General features: G+C 46.9%; 1 protein-coding gene across 2 annotated transcripts in view; it reads right to left on the bottom strand.

Moving 5' to 3' along the window:
- PDXDC1 (pyridoxal dependent decarboxylase domain containing 1) overlaps positions 1 to 26,354 on the bottom strand; it is a 164,304-nt gene that overhangs the window by 77,837 nt on the left and 60,113 nt on the right. For both annotated transcript variants that reach the window (XM_075317973.1, XM_075317972.1), the window contains exons 4-8: positions 21,875 to 21,955; positions 19,888 to 20,037; positions 18,305 to 18,494; positions 2,798 to 2,866; positions 670 to 748 (exon numbers count right to left, since the gene is read on the bottom strand). In XM_075317973.1, the coding sequence (XP_075174088.1) occupies positions 670 to 748; positions 2,798 to 2,866; positions 18,305 to 18,494; positions 19,888 to 20,037; positions 21,875 to 21,955 (569 nt within the window). The remainder of the gene's footprint in view (positions 1 to 669; positions 749 to 2,797; positions 2,867 to 18,304; positions 18,495 to 19,887; positions 20,038 to 21,874; positions 21,956 to 26,354) is intronic.

The raw sequence follows: 26,354 nt of genomic DNA, 5'->3' as shown, positions 1-26,354 counted from the left end.
CTGATGTCCCCCGGCGCACTACAACACCCAGCATGCTGCGGTGTGAGCGCCAAATGCACGGGGACACAGAGTACCTTGAGGAAGCAGGCCATGTCCCTGATGTACTCCGCTCCATCCAGCATCTTCTCCAGGGGCTGTAGATGGAGCACGGTCTCAGTGCCTGGAGACCAGTAAATCCCACTTCACCCAGAGCCCTGTAAAAAGGGATGGGGAAGGAATCAGCATGTGGGCTCCTGCCGCCGTACCCGCAATGGGTACCTCAACCTTACAAACACCTCCGACATACAGTGGGGTGAGAAGGGAGCATGCTGGGAGCCCTGTATGGGCCCTCTTTTCTTCCATCCGACATAGTCAGCAGCTGCTGCTGACTAAAAACAATGGAGCTATGCGTGCGTGTCTGACCTCCTTGCGCACAAAGCTAAAACTGAGGAATCTGTACTCCTACGGGAGGGTGTATAGCCAGAAGGGGAGGGGCCTTACACTTTTGAGTGTAGTTCTTTGTGCGGCCTCCAGAGGGCAGTAGCTATACACCCCACTGTCTGGGTCTCCCAATTAGGAGCGAAAAAGAAAACATCAATTCATATCTCTAAAAAAAAAGGTATTAGTAAGTGATATAAGCAACAATTAAAAAAATAAATAAATAGAAAACATAGGCTGAAATGAACGCACCAGCATTGGCCACTAGTAAGAGAGGTAACTTCCCGGACTGAAGGTCATCTTTCAAAAGACGCTCCAACAATGCCACATCCTAAAAGCACAGACATAAAAGAATTCAATGCAAACCGAGACATAATAAATTCCCTTTGGCATTTTAATGTTTCTTGACTTTTCTGTTTCATGTATTTAAGGCAATAAACAAAGTTACGACCAACTCCTACATACAAATATATGTTCTATACGCCGGTAAAGATTCTGGGATGAACTCTGATTATACCTTATATATACAGTGCCTTGCAAAAGTATTCTGCCCCTTTGAATTTTTAAACCTTTTCCCACATTTCAGGCTTCAAACATAAAAGATAACATTTTAATGTTATGGTGAAGAATCTACAACAAGTGGGACACAATTGTGAAGTTGAACGAAATTTATTGCTTATTTTAAACTTTTGTAAAAAAGGATAAACTGAAAATTGTGGCGTGCAATATTATTTGTCCCCTTTACTTTCAGTGCAGGAAACTCACTCCAGAAGTTCATTGAGGATCTCTGAATGATCCAATGTTGTCCTAAATGACTGATAATGATAAATATAATCCACTTGTGTTTAATCAAGTCTCCATATAAATGCACCTGCTCTGTGATAGTCTCAGTGTTCTGTTTAAAGCGCAGATAGCATCATGAAGACCAAGGAACACAACAGGCAGGTCCATGATACTGTTGTGGAGACGTATAAAGTTGTGGAAATCTTTTTTTTAACCAAATCCGGCTTTAAACATCCCAAGAAGCACTGTGCAAGTGATCATATTGAAATGGAAGGAGTATCATACCACTGCAAATCTACCAAGATCCGTCCCTCAAAAATGTCATCTCAAACAAGGAGAAGACTGATCAGAGATGCAGCCAAGAGGCCCATGATCACTCTGGATGAACTGCAGAGATCTACAGCTGAAGTGGGAGAGTCTGTCCATAGGACAACAATCAGTCGTACACTGCACAAATCTGGCCTTTATGGAAGAGTGGCAAGAAGAAAGCCATTTTTTAAAGAGAGCCATAAAAAGTGTTGTTTAAAGTTTGCCACAAGCCACCTGGGAGACTCAAACATGTGGAAGAAGGTGCTCTGGTCAGATGAAACCAAAATCGAGCCAAATACAAGACCATTCTTGAAGAAACCCTGTTGGAGTCTGCAAAAAACCTGAGACTGGGACGGAGATTTGTCTTTCAACAAGACAATGATCCAAAACATAAAGCAAAATCTACAAATGGAATGGTTCACATAAACGTATCCAGGTGTTAGAATGGCCAAGTCACAGTCCAGACCTGAATCCAATCGAGAATCTGTGGAAAGAGCTGAAAACTGCTGTTCACAAATACTCTTCATCCAAAGTCACTCAGCTTCAGCTGTTTACAAAGGAAGAATGGGCAAGAATTTCAGTCTCTCGATGAGCAAAACTGATAGACACATACCACAAGCGACTTGTGCTGTAATCACAGCAAAAGGTGGCACTACAAAGTATTAACTTAAAAGGGGAAGAATAATATTGCACGCCCCAATTTTCAGTTTTTTATTTTTAACAAAAATTTAAAATGAGCAATACATTTTGGTCACCTTCACAATTGTGTCTCACTTGTTGTTGATTCTTCACAATAAAACTTACAATTTTTATCTTTATGTTTGAAGCCTGAAATGTGGGAAAAGGTTGAAATATTCAAAGGGGCCGAATACTTTCGCAAGGCACTGTATATATATCCAAAAGCAAAATATATGGCAAGGCTACCGGTAATATGAGACTCCCTATAGAAAGTGGATTCTGCTGCTTGATCCCACCATAGGTCAAACATCCATTTTGCCCACCACGTTGGTCAGCTGTCGAGGATCTTGGGTTGCAGTCCTGTACGGTGGACCATATCCCTCTCTGTAAGGTCACACATTCCTAACACATTTTACAAGTGTTCGCTGCTGACCAGTTAACTGCTTATGTAAACCCACTCTGAAGAGCAACATTCAACTATCTCACAGCTTACACAATATTATATAGTTATAATGGACACAGTTGCCCTGTTTTATATGGTGGACAGCCGATGAGATAGGCTAACAAATCATTGGTAGAGACAGCTACATAATATTCGAGAAGAAATTACCATTTGATGCTGGGATCCAAACATTGTATTACAAGGCACGCGACACAAGCACGACAGCGGAAGTCCAAGCTGAAAAGGATTGAAAATGAGTAACTTAGTAAATACTCCATTATGTGAATAGTAGAGAGGATCGTATCACTCTGAAAGACCACCAGTAATTTACAGACAGCAAAGAAGGGAATTTTGTTTACTTACCGTAAATTCCTTTTCTTCTAGCTCTAATTGGGAGACCCAGACAATTGGGTGTATAGGCTATGCCTCCGGAGGCCGCACAAAGTATTACACTCAAAAGTGTTAAGCCCCTCCCCTTCTGCCTATACACCCCCCGTGCTCCCACGGGCTCCTCAGTTTTGGTGCAAAAGCAAGAAGGAGGAAAAAGAATTAAAAACTGGTTTAAAGTAACTTCAATCCGAAGGAATATCGGAGAACTGAAACCATTCAACATGAACAACATGTGTACACAAAAAAACAGGGGCGGGTGCTGGGTCTCCCAATTAGAGCTAGAAGAAAAGGAATTTACGGTAAGTAAACAAAATTCCCTTCTTTGTCGCTCTATTGGGAGACCCAGACAATTGGGACGTCCAAAAGCAGTCCCTGGGTGGGTAAAATAATACCTCGTAAGAGAGCCGTAAAACGGCCCTTTCCTACAGGTGGGCAACCGCCGCCTGAAGGACTCGTCTACCTAGGCTGGCATCCGCCGAAGCATAGGTATGCACCTGATAGTGCTTCGTGAAAGTGTGCAGGCTCGACCAGGTAGCCGCCTGACACACCTGCTGAGCCGTAGCCTGGTGCCTCAAAGCCCAGGACGCGCCCACGGCTCTGGTAGAATGGGCCTTCAGCCCTGAGGGAACCGGAAGCCCAGCCGAATGGTAAGCTTCGATAATTGGCTCCTTGATCCACCGAGCCAGGGTTGATTTGGAAGCCTGTGACCCTTTACGCTGGCCAGCGACAAGGACAAAGAGTGCATCCGAGCGGCGCAGGGGCGCCGTACGAGAAATGTAGAGTCTGAGTGCTCTCACCAAATCTAACAAGTGCAAATCCTTTTCACATTGGTGAACTGGATGAGGATAAAAAGAAGGTAAGGAAATATCCTGATTGAGATGAAAGGGGGATACCACCTTAGGGAGAAATTCCGGAACCGGACGTAGAACCACCTTGTCCTGGTGAAACACCAGGAAAGGGGCTTGGCACGACAACGCTGCTAGCTCAGACACTCTCCGAAGGGAAGTGACTGCTACTAGAAAAACCACTTTCTGCGAAAGTCGTGAGAGGGAAATATCTCTCATTGGCTCGAATGGTGGTTTCTGAAGAACCATCAGCACCGTGTTTAGATCCCAGGGTTCTAACGGCCGCTTGTAAGGTGGAACTATGTGACAAACCCCCTGCAGGAACGTGCGTACCTGTGGAAGTCTGGCTAGGCGCTTCTGGAAAAACACAGAGAGCGCTGAGACTTGTCCCTTAAGGGAGCCGAGCGACAAACCCTTTTCCAGTCCAGATTGAAGGAAGGACAGAAAAGTAGGTAATGCAAATGGCCAGGGAGAAAAACCCTGAGCAGAGCACCACGACAGAAAAATTTTCCACGTCCTGTGAGAGATCTTGGCGGACGTTGGTTTCCTAGCCTGTCTCATAGTGGCAATGACGTCTTGAGATAACCCTGGAGACGCTAGGATCCAGGACTCAATGGCCACACAGTCAGGTTGAGGGCCGCAGAATTCAGATGGAAAAACGGCCCTTGAGATAGCAAGTCTGTTCGGTCTGGTAGTGCCCACGGTTGGCCGACCGTGAGATGCCACAGATCCGGGTACCACGACCTCCTCGGCCAGTCTGGAGCGACGAGGATGGCGCGGCGGCAGTCGGCCCTGATCTTGCGTAACACTCTGGGCAACAGTGCCAGCGGAGGAAACACATAAGGGAGCTGAAACTGCGACCAATCCTGAACTAAGGCGTCTGCCGCCATAGCTCTGGGATCTTGAGACCGTGCCATGAACATTGGTACCTTGTTGTTGTGCCGGGACGCCATGAGGTCGACGTCCGGCACCCCCCAGTGGCAACAGATCTCCTGAAACACGTCCGGGTGAAGGGACCATTCCCCTGCGTCCATGCCCTGGCGACTGAGATAATCTGCTTCCCAGTTTTCCACGCCTGGGATGTGAACTGCGGATATGGTGGAGGCCGTGGCTTCCACCCACATCAAAATCCGCCGGACTTCCTGGAAGGCTTGCCGGCTGCGTGTGCCGCCTTGGTGGTTGATGTATGCCACCGCTGTGGAATTGTCCGACTGAATTCGGATCTGCTTGCCTTCCAGCCACTGCTGGAACGCTTTCAGGGCAAGATACACTGCCCGTATTTCCAGAACATTGATCTGAAGCGAGGACTCTTGCTGGGTCCACGTACCCTGAGCCCTGTGGTGGAGAAAAACCGCTCCCCACCCTGACAGACTCGCGTCCGTCGTGACTACTTCCCAGGATGGAGGTAGGAAGGATTTCCCCTTCGATAATGAAGTGGGAAGAAGCCACCACCGAAGGGAAGCTTTGGTCGCCTGAGAGAGGGAGACGGTCCTGTCGAGGGACGTCGACTACCTGTCCCATTTGCGTAGGATGTCCCATTGAAGGGGACGCAGGTGAAACTGCGCGAAAGGGACTGCCTCCATTGCTGCCACCATCTTCCCCAGGAAGTGCATGAAGCGCCTCAAGGGGTGTGACTGGCCTTGAAGGAGAGATTGTACCCCTTTCTGTAGTGACTGCTGCTTGATCAGCGGAAGCTTCACTATCGCTGAGAGGGTATGAAACTCCATGCCAAGATACGTCAGTGATTGGGCCGGTGTTAGATTTGACTTTGGAAAATTGATGATCCACCCGAAACCCTGGAGAGTCTCCAGGGTAGCGTCGAGGCTGCGTTGGCATGCCTCTTGAGAGGTGCCTTGATTAGCAGATCGTCCAAGTACGGGATCACCGAGTAACCCTGCGAGTGTAGGAGCGCTACTACAGTAGCCATAACCTTGGTAAAAACCCGTGGGGCTGTTGCCAGGCCGAACGGCAGTGCCACGAATTGCAGTTGTTCGTTTCCTATGGCGAAGCGCAAGAAGCGCTGGTGTTCTGGAGCAATCGGTACGTGGAGATAAGCATCTTTGATATCGATCGATGCAAGGAAATCTCCTTGGGACATTGAAGCGATGACGGAGCGGAGGGATTCCATCCTGAACCGTCTGGCTTTTACGTGTTTGTTGAGCAGTTTCAGGTCCAGGACCGGGCGGAAAGACCCGTCCTTCTTTGGGACTACAAACAAGTTGGAGTAAAAACCGTGGCTCTGTTGCTGGAGAGGAACAGGGATCACCACTCCTTCTACCTTCAGAGTGCGCAGCGCCTGCAGAAGAGCCTCGGCTCGCTCGGGAGGCGGGGATGACCTGAAGAATCGAGTCGTGGGACGAGAGGTGAACTCTATCTTGTAACCGTGAGACAGAATGTCTCTCACCCAGCGGTCTTTTATTTGTGGCAGCCAGGTGTCGCAAAAGCGGGAGAGCCTGCCACCGACCGAGGATGCTGCTAGAGGAGGTCGAAAGTCATGAGGAAGCCGCTTTGTTAGCGGCGCCTCCGGTGGTCTTATTAGGACGTGACTTAGACCGCCATGCATCAGAGTTCCTTTGTTCTTTCTGAGACCTTTTGGACGAGGAGAATTGGGACCTGCCCTCGCCCCGAAAGGACCGAAACCTCGACTGCCCTCTCCTCTGTTGGGGTATGTTCTGTTTGGGCTGGGGTAAGGATGTATCCTTTCCCTTGGATTGTTTGATGATTTCATCCAAACGCTCGCCAAACAGCCTGTCGCCAGAAATTGGCAAACTGGTTAAGCGCTTTTTGGAAGCAGAATCTGCCTTCCATTCCCGTAGCCACAAGGCCCTGCGGAGTACCACCGAATTGGCGGCCGCAACCGCCGTACGGCTCGCAGAGTCCAGGACAGCATTAATAGCGTAAGACGCAAATGCCGAGGTCTGGGTGGTAATGGATGCCACTTGTGGCGCGGACGTGCATGTGGCTGCTTCAATTTGCGCTTGACCTGCTGAGATAGCTTGTAGCGCCCATACGGCTGCGAATGCTGGGGCAAAAGAAGCTCCGATAGCTTCATAGATGGATTTCAACCAGAGCTCCATCTGCCTGTCAGTGGCATCTTTGAGCGAGGCCCCATCTTCCACTGCAAGTATGGATCTAGCCGCCAGTCTGGAGATTGGAGGATCCACTTTGGGACCCTGAGTCCAACCTTTAACCACGTCAGGGGGAAAAGAATAACGTGTATCCTTAAGGCGCTTAGAAAAAACGCTTATCTGGACAAGCATGGTGATTCTGGACTGCCTCTCTGAAATCAGAGTGGTCTAGAAACATACTCGGTGTACACTTGGGGAACCTGAAACGGAATTTCTCCTGCTGAGAAGCTGACTCCTCCGCCGGAGGAGTTGAGGGAGAAATATCCAGCATTTGATTGATGGACGCAATAAGATCGTTCACTATGGCGTCCCCATCTGGAGTATTAAGATTGAGAGCGCCCTCAGGATCAGAATCCTGATCAGCTGTCTCCGCATCATCAACCAGAGATTCCCCCCGCTGAGACCCTGAACAATATGATGTCGAGGGAAATTCTAAGCGAGCCCGCTTAGTCGGTCTGGGACTGGGGACTAAGTCAGAACCCTCAGCCTGGGATGTATGAGATACCCCGGGAGGACATTGTTGGTCCAACTGAGGGGGGCCAGGGAACAATGATTCAAGAGTCCCTTTGCTGAGATACCGGCCTGGACTGCAAGGCTTCTAGTATCTTAGCCATAGTCTCAGAGAGTTTTGCAAACTCAGTCCCCGTCACCTGGACAGTGTCAACAGGTGGCTCCCCCTGGGCCCCTCTTAGCAGAGGCTCTGGCTGAAGAAGTGCCACAGGGGCCGAACATTGCACACAATGAGGGTCAGTGGGACCTGCCGGCAGCTGGGTCGTACAAGCGGCGCAGGCAGCATAATAAGCCTGTGTTTTGGCACCCCTGCCTTTGTGGGCGCCATGCTATTGTTTTCCCTGAGTAACACAATAGGGTATATAGCCAGAATCAACTGTGCTCATACAGTGAAAGAGTATACTATAAACAAATAATGTATCAATACACTACAGCACCATGGGGCTAGCACCAACAGGTGCTGCTTACCACCCGCTTTAAAGCGGTTGTGAGGCCACCAGAGACCGTGTCTGGGTCTCCCAGGGTTTGTCCCTCTCTGCAGCGTCGGAGGAGCTGACAGGAATGGCGGCGGCGTCCTGACGAGAGGAGGGAGCCGTGGGCGTGGCCGAGAAAGTGCGGGAACTGGTGCTCACACTGTGCACAGTGAGGGGAGTGGAGAATGGAAATCATACTCCAGCCCTCAGTGCTGCTCGTTCCGTGCAGCGTCCCGCCCTTCCCCTGTCTGTCAGGGCTGGGGGCGGGAGAAAAGGAAACTAGGCCGCAAGAAAGCCGGGGACTCGAGTATAAGCGTGGCCGCCGTAAAAGCGCGGCCGGCGCCGAAGTCCCCGGCGAACTACAAGTCCCAGCCGCGCCGCAGTTTCCCATGGCAGCGGCGGTTAGCGCGGTAGCCCCTACATATAAACACACTCAGCGACGCTGAGTGTGTAATGGCACAGTTTAACCCGGTCAGCGCCGCGGTCCCCGGTGCACTAGCACACCCAGCAAAGCTGAGGTGTTGCCGTGCGCGGTCCCCACAGGGATACAGAGTACCTTCAAGTAGCAGGGCCATGTCCCTGAACGGTACCCGGCTCCTATCCAGCAGGCTCCACAGGAGTTGTGGATGAAGCACGGTCTCAGTGCCTGGAGACCGATAGGATCCCACTTCGCCCAGAGCCCTGAGGGGGATGGGGAAGGAAAACAGCATGTGGGCTCCAGCCTCCGTACCCGCAATGGATACCTCAACCTTAACAACACCGCCGACAAGAGTGGGGTGAGAAGGGAGCATGCTGGGGGCCCTATATGGGCCCACTTTTCTTCCATCCGACCTGGTCAGCAGCTGCTGCTGACCAATCTGTGGAGCTATGTGTGCAGGTCTGCCTCCTTCGCACAAAGCAATAAAACAATAAAACTGAGAGCCCGTGGGAGCACGGGGGGTGTATAGGCAGAAGGGGAGGGGCTTAACACTTTTGAGTGTAATACTTTGTGCGGCCTCCGGAGGCATAGCCTATACCTCCAATTGTCTGGGTCTCCCAATAGAGCGACAAAGAAAATTTGTATCAGTTGACATGACCTCAGGAGCGACTGTGTGAGCTTTCCCATAATGCTTTGCAACCATCATATCACAAGGTATAGCACAGCCAATCATAAGGGACAATCAGTCTGTATTCTGCCTAGCCTAGCCATAGCCTAGGGAAGGAATGCAGCAGCCATTTTCATATTTTTTAAGGTTGAAGGTGGACACAGGTTCATTGGGTTCAAACTAACACCTATCATGTTGATCCAAAAGAGGGCAAAAACCCCATCAGTCAGATGTAATGTTAGGGGAAAAAGTAGGCTAGCTCCTAAGAAATTTTAGGGCAAATTAGAACAATGAGGAGATATCAGTATCACAGCCATTAACCCCTCCACGACACAGCCAATTTTCGTTTTTTGTGTTTTTGTTTTTCCTCCTCTTCTTCCCAGCGCTTTATCTTTTAGTATTTTTCAGTCCACATAGACCTAAGAGGGATTTTTTTTTGCAGGACAAGGTGTAGGTTTGGATGACACTATTATTTTACCATAAAGTGCACTGTAAAACTGGGAAACCATTCCAAACGTGGAGATTTTGTGAAAAACCCAACATAATTCTGACTTTTTGAGGAATTGTTTTCACGGTGTACGTTGTTTGTGGTTAAAACGACCATGCAATACGATTCCACTCATTAGTACGATTACTTTAGTTTATTTTCTTTGTTTGTTTTTTTTCTTAGTATTACATTTTTTTTTGAAGCTTGCAAAAAAAAATTTGGGGGGGTTGTATTGCCATTTTTCAAGATCCGTAATGTTTTCATTTTCCAGTCAATGGAGCGGTCTGATGACTTCTATTTTGTGGGGCAAGACATTTTTTTTAATACCATTTTGAGACAGATACGAAGTTTTGATCTCTTGTTTGATATTTATTGTAGAGACAAAAAAAAAAAATAATTTTGGGGGATCTTGATTTTTTTTTTTGTTTATAATGTTCACTATACAGGTTAATTATTTTTACACTTTGATAGATCGGACTTTTCTGAATGCGGCGATACTACATATGTGTAATTTTTATTATCTTTGTTTTTTTAATGGGGAAACTTGAGGGGAGGGGGTTGAACTTATGTTTTATTTTTTCATACTTTTTAACATTTTTTTTTTTTTTTTTTTTTTTTTTTTTACTTTTCACAGTTATAATAGTCTCCTAAGGCTAAGTGCCCACGCTGCATTTTTTTCTTGCAGATTTTAATCAATACTGCAAGGAAAAATGCATCCCAGCAAAGTCGAATCCTGAAGTGCTGTGCCTACGTTGCAGATTTTTTTCCTTGCAGATTTTGGTGCAGTAAAAAACTGCACCAAACAACTGACATGTCCATTGTTTGAGTTTTTTCCAACATTTTCCCTATGTCAATGCTTAAAAAAATAAATAAATGCAAAAACGTGTTAAAAAAAACCCAAAAAACACTTTATATTATAATAATACTTATAATAAAATAATAACTTTTTTAGCATTTTTTCTGCCAAGAAAAACGTAAAGGTTTTATGTACAGAAAAAGAAGGGAATTTTGTTTACTTACCGTAAATTCCTTTTCTTCTAGCTCCAATTGGGAGACCCAGACAGTGGGTGTATAGCTACTGCCTCTGGAGGCCGCACAAAGAACTACACTTAAAAGTGTAAGGCCCCTCCCCTTCTGGCTATACACCCTCCCGTAGGAGTACGGATTCCTCAGTTTTAGTACCAAAGCAAGAAGGAGGAAAGCCAATAACAGTTTCAAAAACAAATTCAATCCGATAACAAGATCGGAGAACTTAAGAAACAACATGAACAACATGTGCACCCGAAAAACGAAACCCTAAGAACAAATAGGGCGGGTGCTGGGTCTCCCAATTGGAGCTAGAAGAAAAGGAATTTACGGTAAGTAAACAAAATTCCCTTCTTCTTTTTCGCTCCTAATTGGGAGACCCAGACAGTGGGACGTCCAAAAGCAGTCCCTGGGTGGGTAAAAAGATACCACATGAACGGGCTGTCAGACAGCCCTTTCCTACAGGTGGGCCACCGCCGCCTGAAGGACCTGTCTACCTAGGCTGGCATCTGCCGAAGCGTAGGTATGCACTTGATAGTGTTTGGTAAACGTGTGCAGACTCGACCAGGTAGCCGCCTGGCACACTTGCTGAGCCGTAGCCTGATGCCGCAATGCCCAGGACGCACCCACGGCTCTGGTAGAATGGGCCTTCAGTCCAGATGGAATCGGAAGCCCAGCAGAACGGTATGTGTGAAGAATTGGTTCCTTGATCCATCGCGCCAGGGTGGATTTGGAAGCTTGCGATCCCTTATGCTGACCAGCGACTAGGACAAAGAGCGCATCAGAACGGCGTAGAGACGCCGTGCGAGAAATGTAAATCCTGAGTGCTCTCACCAGGTCCAACAGATGTAAACCCTTTTCAAATTGGTGAACTGGATGCGGACACAAAGATGGCAAAGTGATATCCTGATTAAGATGAAAGGAAGAAACCACCTTGGGAGAAAACTCTGGAATTGGACGCAGTACTACCTTGTCTTGGTGAAACACCAGGAAGGGAGATTTGCAAGATAACGCCGCTAGCTCGGACACTCTTCGAAGAGACGTGACCGCCACAAGAAAAACTACTTTTTGTGAAAGCCGAGAAAGGGAAACCTCTTTCAAAGGCTCGAAAGGCGGCTTCTGGAGAGCAATGAGAACCTTGTTCAGATCCCAGGGTTCCAATGGCCGTCTGTAAGGAGGAACGATATGAGAAACTCCTTGGAGAAACGTGCGTACTTTAGAAAGCCGTGCCAAGCGCTTCTGAAAGAATACGGATAGCGCGGAGACTTGACCCTTAAGAGAGCTAAGCGACAAACCTTTTTCCAACCCAGACTGCAGGAAGGAAAGAAAAATTGGCAATGCAAATGGCCAGGGAGAAAACCCTTGAGCCAAGCACCAAGCTAAGAATATCTTCCACGTCCTGTGATAGATCTTAGCTGAGGATGGTTTTCTAGCCTGTCTCATTGTGGCAACAACTTCATGAGATAAACCTGAGGCCGCTAGGATCCAGGTCTCAATGGCCACACAGTCAGGTTCAGGGCCGCAGAATTCAGATGGAAAAACGGCCCTTGAGACAGCAAATCTGGACGGTCTGGTAGTGGCCACGGTTGGCCTACCGTGAGATGCCACAGATCCGGGTACCACGACCTTCTTGGCCAGTCTGGAGCGACGAGGATGGCTCGATGGCAGTCGGACCTGATTTTCCGGAGAACTCTGGGTAACAATGCTAGAGGTGGGAACACATAGGGGAGTCGGAATTGCGACCAATCCTGAACCAAGGCGTCTGCCGCCAGCGCTCGGTGATCGTGAGACCGTGCCATGAAAACTGGGACCTTGTTGTTGTGCCGTGACGCCATCAGATCGACGTCCGGCGTCCCCCAGCGGCAACAGATCTGCTGAAACACTTCCGGGTGAAGGGACCATTCTCCTGCGTCCATGCCCTGGCGACTGAGAAAGTCTGCTTCCCAGTTTTCCACGCCTGGGATGTGAACTGCGGATATGGTGGACGCTCTGCTTTCCACCCACGTCAAAATCCGCCGGACTTCCTGAAAGGCTTGGCGACTGCGTGTTCCCCCTTGGTGGTTGATGTACGCCACCGCCGTGGAATTGTCCGACTGAATCCGAATCTGCTTGCCTTCCAGCCATTGTTGGAAGGCTCGCAGAGCAAGATAGATTGCTCTGATTTCCAGAACATTGATCTGCAGAGTGGACTCTTCCTGAGTCCACGTCCCCTGAGCCCTGTGGTGGAGAAACACCGCTCCCCACCCTGATAGGCTCGCATCCGTCGTGACCACTGCCCAGGACGGGGGAAGGAACGACTTTCCCTGTGACAATGAGGTGGGGAGAAGCCACCAACGCAGAGAGTCCTTGGCAGTCTGAGAGAGGGAGACAGTCCTGTCGAGGGACGTCGATTTCCCATCCCATTGGCGTAGAATGTCCCATTGTAGAGGGCGCAGATGAAACTGCGCGAACGGGACTGCTTCCATTGCTGCTACCATCTTCCCTAGGAAATGCATGAGGCGCCTCAGTGAGTGCGACTGGCTCTGAAGGAGAGATTGTACTCCTGTCCGTAGCGAACACTGCTTGTCCAGTGGAAGCTTCACTATCGCTGAGAGAGTATGAAACTCCATGCCAAGATAAGTCAGAGATTGGGTCGGGGTGAGATGAGACTTTGGAAAGTTGATAATCCACCCGAAACTCTGGAGAGTGTCTAGTGCCACCTTCAGACTGTGTTGGCATGCCTCTTGAGAGGGTGCCTTTATAAGCAGGTCGTCTAGATACGGGATGACCGAGTGACCCTGCGAGTGCAGAACAGCTACTACTGCTGCCATGACTTTGGTGAAGACCCGGGGGGCTGTTGCCAGACCGAAAGGTAACGCTACGAACTGCAGGTGTTCGTCGTGTATGACGAAGCGTAGGAAACGCTGATGCTCTGGCGCAATCGGCACGTGGAGATACGCATCTTTGATATCTATTGATGCTAGAAAATCTCCTTGAGACATTGAGGCTATGACGGAGCGTAGGGATTCCATCCGGAACCTCCTGACTTTTACGTGTCTGTTGAGCAACTTTAGATCCAGGACGGGTCGATACGATCCGTCCTTTTTTGGGACCACAAACAGATTGGAGTAAAAACCGTGACCTTGTTCCTGCAGAGGGACGGAGGTCACCACTCCTTCCGCCTTTAGAGCGGCCACCGCCTGCAACAGAGCATCGGCTCGGTCTGGTGGTGGAGAAGTTCTGAAGAAACGAGTTGGCGGACGAGAACTGAACTCTATCCTGTACCCGTGAGACAGAATATCCCTCACCCAACGGTCTTTGACGCGTGACAGCCAAATGTCGCCAAAGTGGGAAAGCCTCCCACCGACCGAGGGTGTGGGAATCGGAGACTGCAAGTCAGGAGGACGCCGTTTTGGCAACGGTTCCTCCGGCTGTCCTTTTTGGGCGTGACTGAGACCTCCAAGAATCTGAGCGTCTCTGGTCTTTTTGAGTCTTTTTTGACGAGGCGAATTGGGACCTGCCCGGTCCTCGAAAGGACCGATAACCAGACTGACCCTTCCTCTGTTGGGGTTTGTTTTGTCTGTGTTGCGGTAAGGATGAGTCCTTACCCTTGGAGTGTTTGATGATTTCATCCAAACGCTCTCCAAACAATCGGTCACGAGAAAAAGGCAAATTGGTTAAGCACTTCTTGGAATGAGAATCTGCTTTCCAATGTCTCAACCACAGGGCCCTACGCAAAACAACGGAGTTGGCTGACGCCACTGCCGTGCGGCTTGTAGCGTCAAGAACAGCATTAATTGCGTACGACGCGAATGCCGCCATTTGCGAGGTCAATGGTGCTACCTGCGGGGCAAATGCACGTGTGACTGAGTCGACTTGCACAAGCCCGGCTGAGATAGCTTGGAATGCCCGTACGGCAGCAAAAGATGGCGCTAACGACGCTCCAATCGCTTCATAGATGGATTTCAGCCAGAGCTCCATCTGCCTGTCAGTGGCATCTTTAAGTGCCGCTCCATCTTCAACTGCAACCAAAGATCTAGCTGCAAGCCTGGAAATTGGAGGATCCACTTTTGGACACTGGGTCCAACCCTTGACCACCTCAGGGGGAAAAGGATAGCGTGTATCTTTAAGCCGTTTAGAAAAACGCCTTTCCGGATAAGCGTGGGGTTTCTGGATTGCGTCTCTAAAGTCAGCGTGGTCCAGAAAAGTGCTTAATGTACGCTTAGGATATCTGAAATGGATTCTCTCGTGCTGCGAAGCTGACTCCTCTACAAGAGGAGCTGGTGGGGAAATATTTAACATCTTATTGATGGACGCTACAAGATCATTAACTATGGCGTCACCATCTGGTGTATCTAGATTGAGAGCGGTCCCAGGATCAGAATCTTGATCAGTTACGTCCGCCTCATCACCCATAGATTCATCTCGCTGGGATCCTGACCATTGAGATGAATGTGAAGGTCCCTCATAGCGAGCCCGCTTAGGCTGCCCGGGGCCATCGTCCGAGTCAGAGTCTTCACCCTGAGGTGTATGTGCCCGTCCCGGAGCTTGGAGGTAATTCAGCTGAGGGGGACCAGGGGGCAATGATTGCACAGTGTCCGTGGCCTGAAGGACAGGCCTAGCTCGCAATGTGTCAAGAATTTGTGACATAGTGAGAGACATTCTGTCAGCAAAAGCTGCAAACTCAGTTCCTGTCACCTGGAAAGCATTCACAGGTGGTACACCCTGGGTCACGTCCAGCAGAGGTCCCGACTGTGCAAGCGCCGCAGGGGCCGAGCACTGCACACAATGGGGGTCAGTGGAGCCTGCCGGTAGAAAAGTCCCACATGCGGTGCAGGAAGCATATAATGTCTGTGCCTTGGCACCCTTGCGTTTTATGGACGACATGCTGTTGGCTCTCTGCAATGTGAGAGAGTCTATAGCCAAAAGGGCGACCAGCGCTATGCAGTACAAAGTATTTGCAGGAACAAAATACTAATAATACTACTGGCACAAGAGGGGTGAGCCCTGAGGGCTGCTTACCGCCCGCTGAATAGCGGGTAAGAGGCGCAGAATTCCTTGTCTGGGTCTCCCCGGCTCCCCTCTGCAGCTCAGCGTGTCAGCAGGAATGGCTGCCGGCGTCTGTGGAGAGGGGCGGTCCGTGGGAGTTCCTAAACAAAAGTGCGGGAAACAGTGTCCCCTCTGTGCCTACTGTGAGGGCTGGAGTATGTAAAAACGACTCCAGCCCTCAGCGCTGATGCACTGACCAGCGTCCCGCCCCTCTCCTGACTGGCAGGTGTGGGGGCGGGAACGAACGGAAGCAGGCCGCAAAAGCCGGGGACTCGAGTTATCAGCGCGGCCGCCGTAAAAGCGCGGCCCGCGCTGAAGTCCCCGGCGCACCACAAGTGCCAGCCGCGCCGCAGTCCCAGCGGCCGGCGCGACCGTGTCCCAATAGTGTGCCTGCTTCAGCGAAGCTGAATGAGGCCATGGCACAAGCGCCGCAGCGCTGATGTCCCCCGGCGCACTACAACACCCAGCATGCTGCGGTGTGAGCGCCAAATGCACGGGGACACAGAGTACCTTGAGGAAGCAGGGCCATGTCCCTGATGTACTCCGCTCCATCCAGCATCTTCTCCAGGGGCTGTAGATGGAGCACGGTCTCAGTGCCTGGAGACCAGTAAATCCCACTTCACCCAGAGCCCTGTAAAAAGGGATGGGGAAGGAATCAGCATGTGGGCTCCTGCCGCCGTACCCGCAATGGGTACCTCAACCTTACAAACACCTCCGACATACAGTGGGGTGAGAAGGGAGCATGCTGGGAGCCCTGTATGGGCCCTCTTTTCTTCCATCCGACATAGTCAGCAGCTGCTGCTGACTAAAAACAATGGAGCTATGCGTGCGTGTCTGACCTCCTTCGCACAAAGCTAAAACTGAGGAATCCGTACTCCTACGGGAGGGTGTATAGCCAGAAGGGGAGGGGCCTTACACTTTTAAGTGTAGTTCTTTGTGCGGCCTCCAGAGGCAGTAGCTATACACCCACTGTCTGGGTCTCCCAATTAGGAGCGAAAAAGAAAAAATCTTTGACGTGGGAACATACCCCAAGTGGACTTTAACCTTCAATTATCTGATTCCTTGTGCTATATGCAGCAATACCATAGCATTGCTTGCTGTATACAGTAAAAATCACTGTCTCCTTTAAAGCCCACCCACAGGCAGGATTTCAATGAAGCACTGCTATGAAAAGCATGGAGGGCTTCAGCAGACCCCCTGCTGCTATAATACCCCATCTGCAACCTGCAATTACATCAAGGGTGCGCTGATGGGTGCTAAAATGGGAAGCCCATATGCTGGTGCTTGCTAAATCCCGCTGTTAGAGTTTGATAGTGGGATTTAACAGGTTGCCAATCGCAGGAGGAGCTCAGTTCCACCTGAGATTGTTAGCGGCAAGTCTTGGCTATAACACACAGCCATAACCTGTTGGGCAGGGGGTGAGCTTACCCAGTGAGCCGGCTCAATACACCCGCTTACGAAATGCACTGTACATGTACGGCGGATGTTGTGAAGGGGTTAATATGTTGATGCAGATTCAATTGTTAGCGACTGATAGGAGAGATGACAGTAGTAGTGCCAGTGTGATTGATTAGTGCTATGGTATAGCTGACATCTGTCCTGCTGCATTTCAGTTAAACATTTTTTTTTGCTTCAAGGCACAGAAAAAAAAAAATCTGAAATCCGCGTCAGAGGGTGCTTGTCACACGCAAATGTAGGCGTTTTTCTTTTTACATTTCTTGTGCAATTTTTTTTATGTGAAGAGACGAATAAGAGGGTCTTCAAAATACTCAGGAAAACTCCCCAATATCTGTCTACCTAACAAAGTGTCCGTGTCACAAACACTTTTTTAGCACATCTGTTTTACTAGTCAAATTTTACACCTATACACAGCACACGTTAACAGTGCATGTGTTGTTGCACACGTTTTACTTTCTGTATATGTACCGACCTACTTAACAATTCTTATTACGTTCTTTTTTGGCAAGGGCTGAAGAATTGAGGTTGAAAATATTGCCCGGATTGGTAAAAGAAAAAAAAGGGGCAATGGACGAGGTAGTGTAAAAGACAAAAAAAAAAAAGCAAGAGAAAAAAAAAACAAAACATACCACGGCTCAGAATGTGGAGGCCACTAGCAGCAGAAGTAATAACAACTGCAGGTCACAATTAGCCTTCTTTGAGTTATGGAATATATGACATCACTCATCTCAGTCACAGCAGGATGATGTTACCTCTGACAGTAACACTGTCAGTCTGAATCAGTGTTCTGCACAGAACAGTGTGCCTGATCACAAATGACTAACAGAGCTAATTTTTGGACTGTTTTTTTTTTCTTCAAAGTCCGTTAGTGCAATGTGTTATTAAATGGGCTGTTGCTTACACCTGGTTACCATCCATTTCTTCGGTGAGGTCACTGACATTACTGAAGCTGTGTTTGTGTTAAAAAAAAAAAAAAAAAAAAAAAAAAAAAAAAAAGCTTAAAATGGGTTGGATACAGTTCAAGGAGACGTTACAGTGTTACACAAATGTTTTCAAGGCAATTGGAGGCTTTTCAGTATTGCAATTCATGACAAATTGAATTTCTTTGAAACATTTCGTGGACTGGGTGAATTAAAATTTTCAAAAGATTTGATTATCTCTCGTCAAAATCTTAATGAACTGTGAATGCCTCTGTGGGTTATATGCATGGCCTATATGTATACAGTATTGGTGAATGTATTTTACCTGGTTACAAAGATACTGTCCAAGGCCAGGTCTTGAAGCAGCACTCATATAGATAACAGGCTGTCTGTTATAAAGGACATTGAATCCTTCGGTGGTGTAGTCTTCATAGCGAGAATGGATGACAAGTCTACACACTTTAAGCAGGCCCTCACGATCGTCCTCATGATAATAGGCAGAACCATTTTCATACCTGTAAAACAATAGCAACGTATGTAGTATGCAAGACTGCATTAGAGATGCATTCTCCGACTCACTGCTGCAAAACAAAAAGAATTTTGGGAACTATAAAAGAATATAAGTATTAAAATTGGATTTGGACTGCGTTTTTGCAAAAATTATATGGTCATGATACAGTGAACGGTTTACACAGTTTACATAGGGCTGGAGCTGAAAATAGCTCATCAGTGGGTGCTGCTGGATGTCAGATCCCCACTGATATGAGGTTTATGACCTATCCCAAGATAACGTATATCATCCTTTAAAAGGGTTGTCCGGCCATAGTGACTGTAGACTTGTACCCTATGTGACTACAGACTTGTGAATCCTCACAGAGCGCGCAGCCAGAGCTGTATGGATTGTCTGGTGCCGGGAGCAGCGGGCGTGTGACCGCAAGTATGCAATTTTTATACATGCAGTCACGTGCAGACTAGACATGTTCGGCCTCGCTTAATCCAAGTAAACATAGTGAGGTTGGACACGTCTAGTCGGAATGTGGCCAGAAGTGTACAAATTGTATAGGTGCAGTCACATGACCGCCAGCAACAGAGAATACTCACAGCATGGAGTGCACACTCTGAGGACTCAGAAGTCTGCAGTCACATAGAGTGACTACAGACTTGTGCCTTAAGGCTAGACAACTCCCGTTAAGCATAAACATAATTGGCCAATTCCTTTTTCTTCAGAAAAGGAAAACGATTAGGCTAGGGCTCCACAGTAAACTTTGGACATGGTACAAATCATTGGGTATCACAACCAATGAGTAAATTCACTGGGGAGGAAAAATTTGCAGCTTGAGAAAACTTCAAGTATTGTGATCATGTAGAAATTCTTTGTTTTGCTCCCTTGTTTAGAAATACTGAGCTTGTAGTAGTGGAACATTTTATTTCAACCAAAATGTGGTGAACGTGGAGCCCTATCCTTATAATAGCATCACACTACATCATATACTTGCCTTTCCATACTTTATTTTTGACAGTAAACCTAGTGTAGTCCGAAGTGCCAATCAGGATGTCAAAAATACTAGAACCCTAATTGACTTCACGGCAGGGCATGGGGTCAGATGGGATTCCCCAGCATCAAAAATGAAGCCACCATGAAAGCCATTTATAACACTAGCAATAAAGGGACAGTGGTGTGCCAGGTTAAGCTGGTTTCACCTATCAAACATTTAAGGTCCAAGTACAGATCACAATTTCTGGACAAGCCATAGGTATCCTGGCCTAAACTCAACAACCCTGTATGACACTTGAGTTCGGGTTAGGAAACCTGCAGGTGTCTGTACTGACCTGTCTGACATGCTTAGAAAATACCTGAAACCCTAGCAGTACCTGACACCCCATCAGTACCTGACACCCCATCAGTACCTGAACAGTCTACAAAGCCACAGAGTAGTGTCCGAAAGAATTCTTGTGGTCAATTTTCGGAGTCTGTCCTTGTCCAGTACAGAAATGTATGCCGCCAGACTGTGTCCCAGCAGAGCCATGTGACCCTGCTCCCCAACATTCTGAATTCGACTAAAATGGAATGAAAAGTACATACATTTTACATTAGGAATAAGAAACAGTTGCTTTTAAAATACATCAGGCAAAAAATATCAAAGCAAGCACGCTCAAGGTCCCAACCTGATGGGTGACATTCCTTTTATCCCTGCCTGATGTTGTAGCAATACAGCTGATAATAGTCCAGGTCGATGAGTCACTGACTCGACCCTGATGATTGACATTTCTGAGCTCCATCAAATATATCATTACTACTTGACCTATTACAGGCCCGCCAGGACCGGAGTGGCGTATAAGCTCTGTAAATCTGACACACAAATCTAATAATGGATGGGATTACAAAGCACTTCTGTGCCATCTGAGCGCTATGGCAGCAGAACATGCTACAATAACGGCACAATTCATGCTGGAATCGCCTCCCTACAGAAGAGCAGACAGATAACAGCGCACAGGACAGTGGCCATCTATCTGAAATATTCATTTCTAGTTCATTTCCATGCAATACTCTGTAGGCCGCTTGTCAGGTCAGGATTTGCATTGCTGTAAAAACGAGAGAGAATTTTCAGAACTACTGCAAATGAAAAAGAGTAGCAAAGCCTCCGAAATAATAATTTCCTATTACAACACAGTCAAACTCTGAAAGGATGAGCGATTACTAGTACAACTCCAGGCATACTAATTAGTAGTGATGAGTGAGCACTACCATGCTCGGGTGCTCAGTACTCATTAAGAGCAGTTGGATACTCGGATAGTCACAACTCGAGTCCCCGAGTATTATGGAAGTCAATGGGGAATGCTAGCATTTTTCCAGGAAATCTTCCCAAAAAAATGCTAAAAAGTCCTCCATTGACTCTCATACTAGGGAACTCGACTTGCGCCCATCCAAGCATGCAACTGCTTTTTACAAGTACCGAGCACCACATATGACTATTATGGCCATCATGGAACTATAGGGAGAGACGAGCGCTACTCGACTTGACTGACATGTCTTACCAGATGTAAACACATTGGAGAGACCGGTCGATCAAGTAGATTGGTGTGGGGAGAAGCTGGACATGTTCGGTGCCAGGCTAGCCTCTTTTCTCACTATGTCTTCAACAGGTTCTTAAAACTATGTTTTCTGTGAAAAGCTGGAGAATTTCAGAGATATACATTTATTATTATTTAACAGGCTTCAGCCGGTTCGATCTCGAGCCATAGCGACTTGATGGATGGACGATCTGTAGGAGGATCGCTCTTGTGCAACTCTAGATAGGTCCACCATGGTCTTCTCCGCCATTATCATGATTGTAGCAAGCCATCAGGTTGCTGGTCTTCCCCTGCCTTGTGCCTACTATTCTTCCGACCATGATGTCCTTCTCCAGTGACCGCTCTCTTCGTATGATGTGTCCAATGTAGACAAGTCATAGTTTGGTGATCGTTGCTTCAAGTGACATGTCTGGCTTGATTTCTTCCAAAATTGATTTGCTTGTTCTTCTTGCCATCTGTGGTATTAATAACCTCCTTCTATAGCACCACATTTCAAAGGCGTTGATCTTCTGTCTTGTTTATTTATCTCCAGATTTGACATCCGCATGTTACCAGAGAAAAGACCAGACTATGTAGAAGCTGTGTCTGTCCCCAGTGAAATGTTCCTCAATTTGAAGACCTTCTCCAGTGACTTCATTGTTAATTTGCCCATAGCTATTCTCCTACCTGTAATCGTGTAGCCAGGCTTTGATTCATGGTGCCAGTAGTTTTGGCAGCCAAAGTTGACTACCGGATCTCGTTAATAAAATTAACTTAGACTAGACCAATTACTGTATTACAGATATGAAACCAAGGTGACTGCAAATATACTCCTGTTACTTACCGAATAGATGTTGACTCCTCATCATCATCTTCATTCATAAGAGTCTGCACCAACTGAAGAATGCTCACCATGTTCTGACCACTGAAATGGGTTAAGGATAGACACGTCATGTACATAAGGTGATACGCACAACTGAACGTCCACTATCATCTTCATATTCTTTCTCGGAATAATTTATTATTTTATGTTATTCTGATACAGACGGAAATAAATTACATAAATTCTTGTAGTCTAAGGAGGAATGTCTCTCTGTGTGGAGAGTGACATACCTGTGTAAGGAGGCTTGTAAGCCATGTTATGCTTCTCAGGAACATTAAATATACAAATAGCCTCTCCAGAGAAGAAGAGGGCTTGACCTCAGCCAAAACCTACTGGGTGGAAAAATTCTAAAAGTCAATATAGACACTTTAACAAGCCTTTCCGCATGTAAGAAGGGTAAGAAGTCAAGCCAGAAACTCCATTTGTAGACACATGTTTAAGGGTTGTGCCCTTCATCAGTGCAAAACAGGAGATCTGTTTTGGCTAAGTGAGAGGGCTTGGCACCATTAGAGAGCAGATTTTACTGCTGATTAACAGATGTCACCCCATTAAAGTTAAATCCGGAGGGAAAAGTTTATATTTTTTTTTTTTTTTATTTTTTTTTTTAAAAAATACACAAATTTTGTTTTTTGTGCTACACTGAAAATCTCATCCGTTTGTGTGTTGCCAATTCTGCAGCTTCAGCATTCAGGTTAATGTACACATCATAATAGGCAAAATCCTAACCCCTCTTTCCCCGGGGGCAGCTTCTAAAAAAGCCAGAAATTCACATTTACTCAGAAGTGGTCGGTCTACTTATGTTGCCCTCTACAGAGTGGGTTTTGAGGGGTAGGATAAAAAAAAAAAAAAAAAAAGACAGGCATGCTGATCTCACAGGTTTTTGTAAGCCTATGTGCACAATGCGGATTTGTTTCTCCAAAAGTGAAAAACACCTTCTGGCAGAGAAATGCACCTACCTGCGGAAAAAATGCACCAAAAATGCATGCGATTTTACCGTGTTATGCTGCATTTTTGGTGCGCATTTACCGCGTTTTTGCCTGCGGTTTTGTCCCTGCGGAGTCTGATGTATTCATGATATGCAGGCTACCCCTGCCCGACCCCAGCTGTCACATAGCAATAGATGGAGGGTGTGGGATTCTGCATATCATGAATACATCAGCCTCAAACATCAGCGCTGGCATTGCACTGCACATGCTATAGGACTAATCTGTCCTTACACATAAGTGTCAATACTGAGAAATCAGCACTGAATATTTCATCACATTGAGGCTATGTACCCACGGGACTCTGTATCTGCGGATTTTTCTGCATCAAAATCCGCAGCTTTCCCCCGGAATCCGCACCTTTTCATAGGTGCGGATTTGACGCGGATTTTGTGGGGTTTTTTTTAATTCAATTGAATAGGCAAAATCCGCACGAAAATCTGCAACAATAATTGACATGCTGCAGATTTTTCCGCACGAAAATCCACACAATTTCCGCTGCGGAAAAATCCGCAGCGTGGGCACAGCATTTCCCAAATGCCATAGAAATGGCTGGGGAGTAGCTGTGCTGCAGATTTCTGGAAAATCCGCGGCTTTTCCGCGAGAAATCCGCGGCAAAATCCGCGCAGTTTCCGCAGCGTGGGCACATAGCCTTAGAGGAAAAAAAAATTTATGTAAAGTCTGAAACAGAGCGGAGTCATATCTTTTCCTATATACGTAGACATCCAGCCAGGACTTTGTGTAGCCGTTACACAAGGACACGTCCCATAGGGAAAAAACAATAATATCTGTTCTAATATTGCAAAGAATAGGAAACTACTGATCCATTTATAATGACCTGGCTTTTGTTGGCTTGAGGGATTTAATGTCAGGAGCACAATAAGATGGCAGCACTGCTTCTTGTATTATTACATTTCCTTAACACTTACTTCCCAGTGTCATATTCTCATAGAGGAAGAAAAGTAAAGTATGAGTAGGTGGACCCCTCATTTGGGGATGAAGAACTGAGCCGTGACCAGATATCTCAACTACCCCCCTCCCAATATGAGTAAGGGAGAGTGGAGATATCTGGTCACAGCTCAGTTCTTCATCCCCAAATGAGGGGTCTGCCCACTCCGCACAGTTATAGAGAACTGTCCCTGATATATTATATACGGTCCAAATTAGGTCAACCTAAAGCAACACTCCAGCATTTTGTTTGCTTTCCCCAACACTGGGATCCTGCTTTTAAAGGGAACCTGTCCGGTTTAATATGCACTCAGGACCACGAGCAGTTCTGGGTGCATATTGCTGATCCCTGCCTAACTGTCCCTGTATCTAGTAGCATACATAGAGATTTTTAGGAAAAGTATTTCTAAAGATCCTTTATAATATGCTAATGAGGCCAGCGACTAGTTGCAAGGGTGTTAGTTCACTTGGCTAGTCGGCCCCCTTAGCATGCAAGCACGCCCATGTGAGCGTACTAACATGCTAATGAATGCACAAAGTCAGAGGCATCACACTATTCTCTGCTGCCACCACAACCAACGCTGTATTTCAACTCAGTGTGCATGATTAAAAGTCCCAGACTTCTGGTAGTGCATATTATGAAGCTGGGTGTACTCGTCCCAACTTCAGACTGGTGTAGTGCGCATGACCGGCAGTCCGGTGAAGTTCTGATCATGCGCACTGAGCTGAAAACCATCGGTGGCAGCAGAGGTGAGAGCGACCATGCCTCTGACACCGAGTATTCATTAGCATGTATGCATGCCCCTGTGGGCGTTCTAAGGGGGCCACCTAGCCAAGGGAACTAAGGTCCTTGCGACTAGTCCCTGGCCTTATTAGAATATCATAAAGGATCTTTAGAAATACTTTTTCTAAAGATCTCTTATGCTATGGTACTAGATGCAGGGAGGATTAGGCAGTGATTAGCAAGACGCACCCAGAACTGCTCGTGGTTCCGGTTGCATATTGCACCTGACAGGTTCCCATTAATATAAGGTCCCTGCCCCAGGTCTCATACTCACCCTCCCTTTAACTGTAGAATTGAGCATTAATCTATAATGTCTAATATGGTTTGTACACATCCACTCTTAACTGGAAAGTACTGCGGACCATGTTGGAGCTACATAAATAAAATTATTCCTACTACTTCTACAGGATCTAAAAAAGGCCGGCTATAAGGCATTGGACAGGATGGCCACCACACTTACAAAATATTTCAGCAATTCTTGCTTGTTCGGATGCCACTATTCTAACTTGGTTTGGTGCGGCTTACAGCAAACAATTAAATTAATCTATTAATTTCTAGTGCTTTTTGCAGTAAACATTTTCTGTGCTGTTTTTAAGCCTCATATATATGCCCTCTGGGTGTGAAGGGTCACATGAGATTAGTGTTACACGGCAGCTGCCGGCAGCCTCTTATTTAGACCTGATCATTAGATATTTTTGGAGGAGACTCAATGAGAGCATCAGCCTATGTGAAGAAAAACTCCACTTTCTGGAACCAAAGATTTATACACTTTTTTTAAAAAAAAAATCCTTACATTGAGTTTTTCCTGGAGTTTCCATCATTATAACATCAACAAGTTCCTTTGGAACAAGTCAAAACATTTTCCTTTCTGCTCCCTTCAACCACTACATAACAGGGGGACAGAGCCGAGCACAAAATCAGTTAATATAGAGCAGCCTCCATACACAGCAGTGCACGGGACAGGTCCGGTCACTGGAGGCCCAATGGCCTCTTCTGCTGAAATTTAAGCCATCAAATAAGCCAAGACTCCACAATGCCTTCTTTTACTCCTGGCCACCTGACAATCCAAGTAGCAGAAAATCTCATATGTATATTTAGGGGGCACATAGTTATTTGAAGTCTGCAATGCAGGGAAGAGAAGGATCGGGTATGCCGAAGACTTGGTGTGATGTCTATGAAGAGGTTGGCAGAAATAGCAGAAGGTCCAATGCTTGATTTCACGCCTTTCTATTTTAGCTTGATGGTCTATGCTGGGGTTTATCCTAGTCCAAAGTTCAAGAGACAAATAAGATCAGTATCTTTGAAAAATTGAAATCTTTTAGGACAATCTTCCAAAACTGCAGTGACCTCTTAGCTGCCTGGGACATCTTCGCCAAGACGGCCAGAATGCATAAGAAATGATCGAACTCAACTATTGTCTGGATAAGGGAGGAGGTTGGGCTTCTCATACAGGTGGTCTTCTAAAGAGATTTCTCTGAATGCTTGAGGACTACTTACCAACACTTCCACTTTTTATATAAAGTCCCACTCCAGCATTTGTTTTTTAATGTCAGCTTTTGTTATAAATCGTAAAGTATCTTTAGTGCGTGGATCAAAATACTTCCCGGTTCCTAAATACCCAGTCTCAGACATTCTCTCAAATCCTCATACCCCCTGATTGGTATTTTAAGGAGCCAGAGACCCAGGGGTTGATCTCCTTTTTATATACTCAGTTATTAAGCATCGT

The sequence above is a fragment of the Anomaloglossus baeobatrachus genome, chromosome 7, assembly GCF_048569485.1.
Source record: "Anomaloglossus baeobatrachus isolate aAnoBae1 chromosome 7, aAnoBae1.hap1, whole genome shotgun sequence".
Classification (NCBI taxonomy): Eukaryota; Metazoa; Chordata; class Amphibia; order Anura; family Aromobatidae; genus Anomaloglossus; species Anomaloglossus baeobatrachus.
Note: the sequence above shows the minus strand (reverse complement) of the source record. Positions and strands in the feature narration are given on the sequence as shown.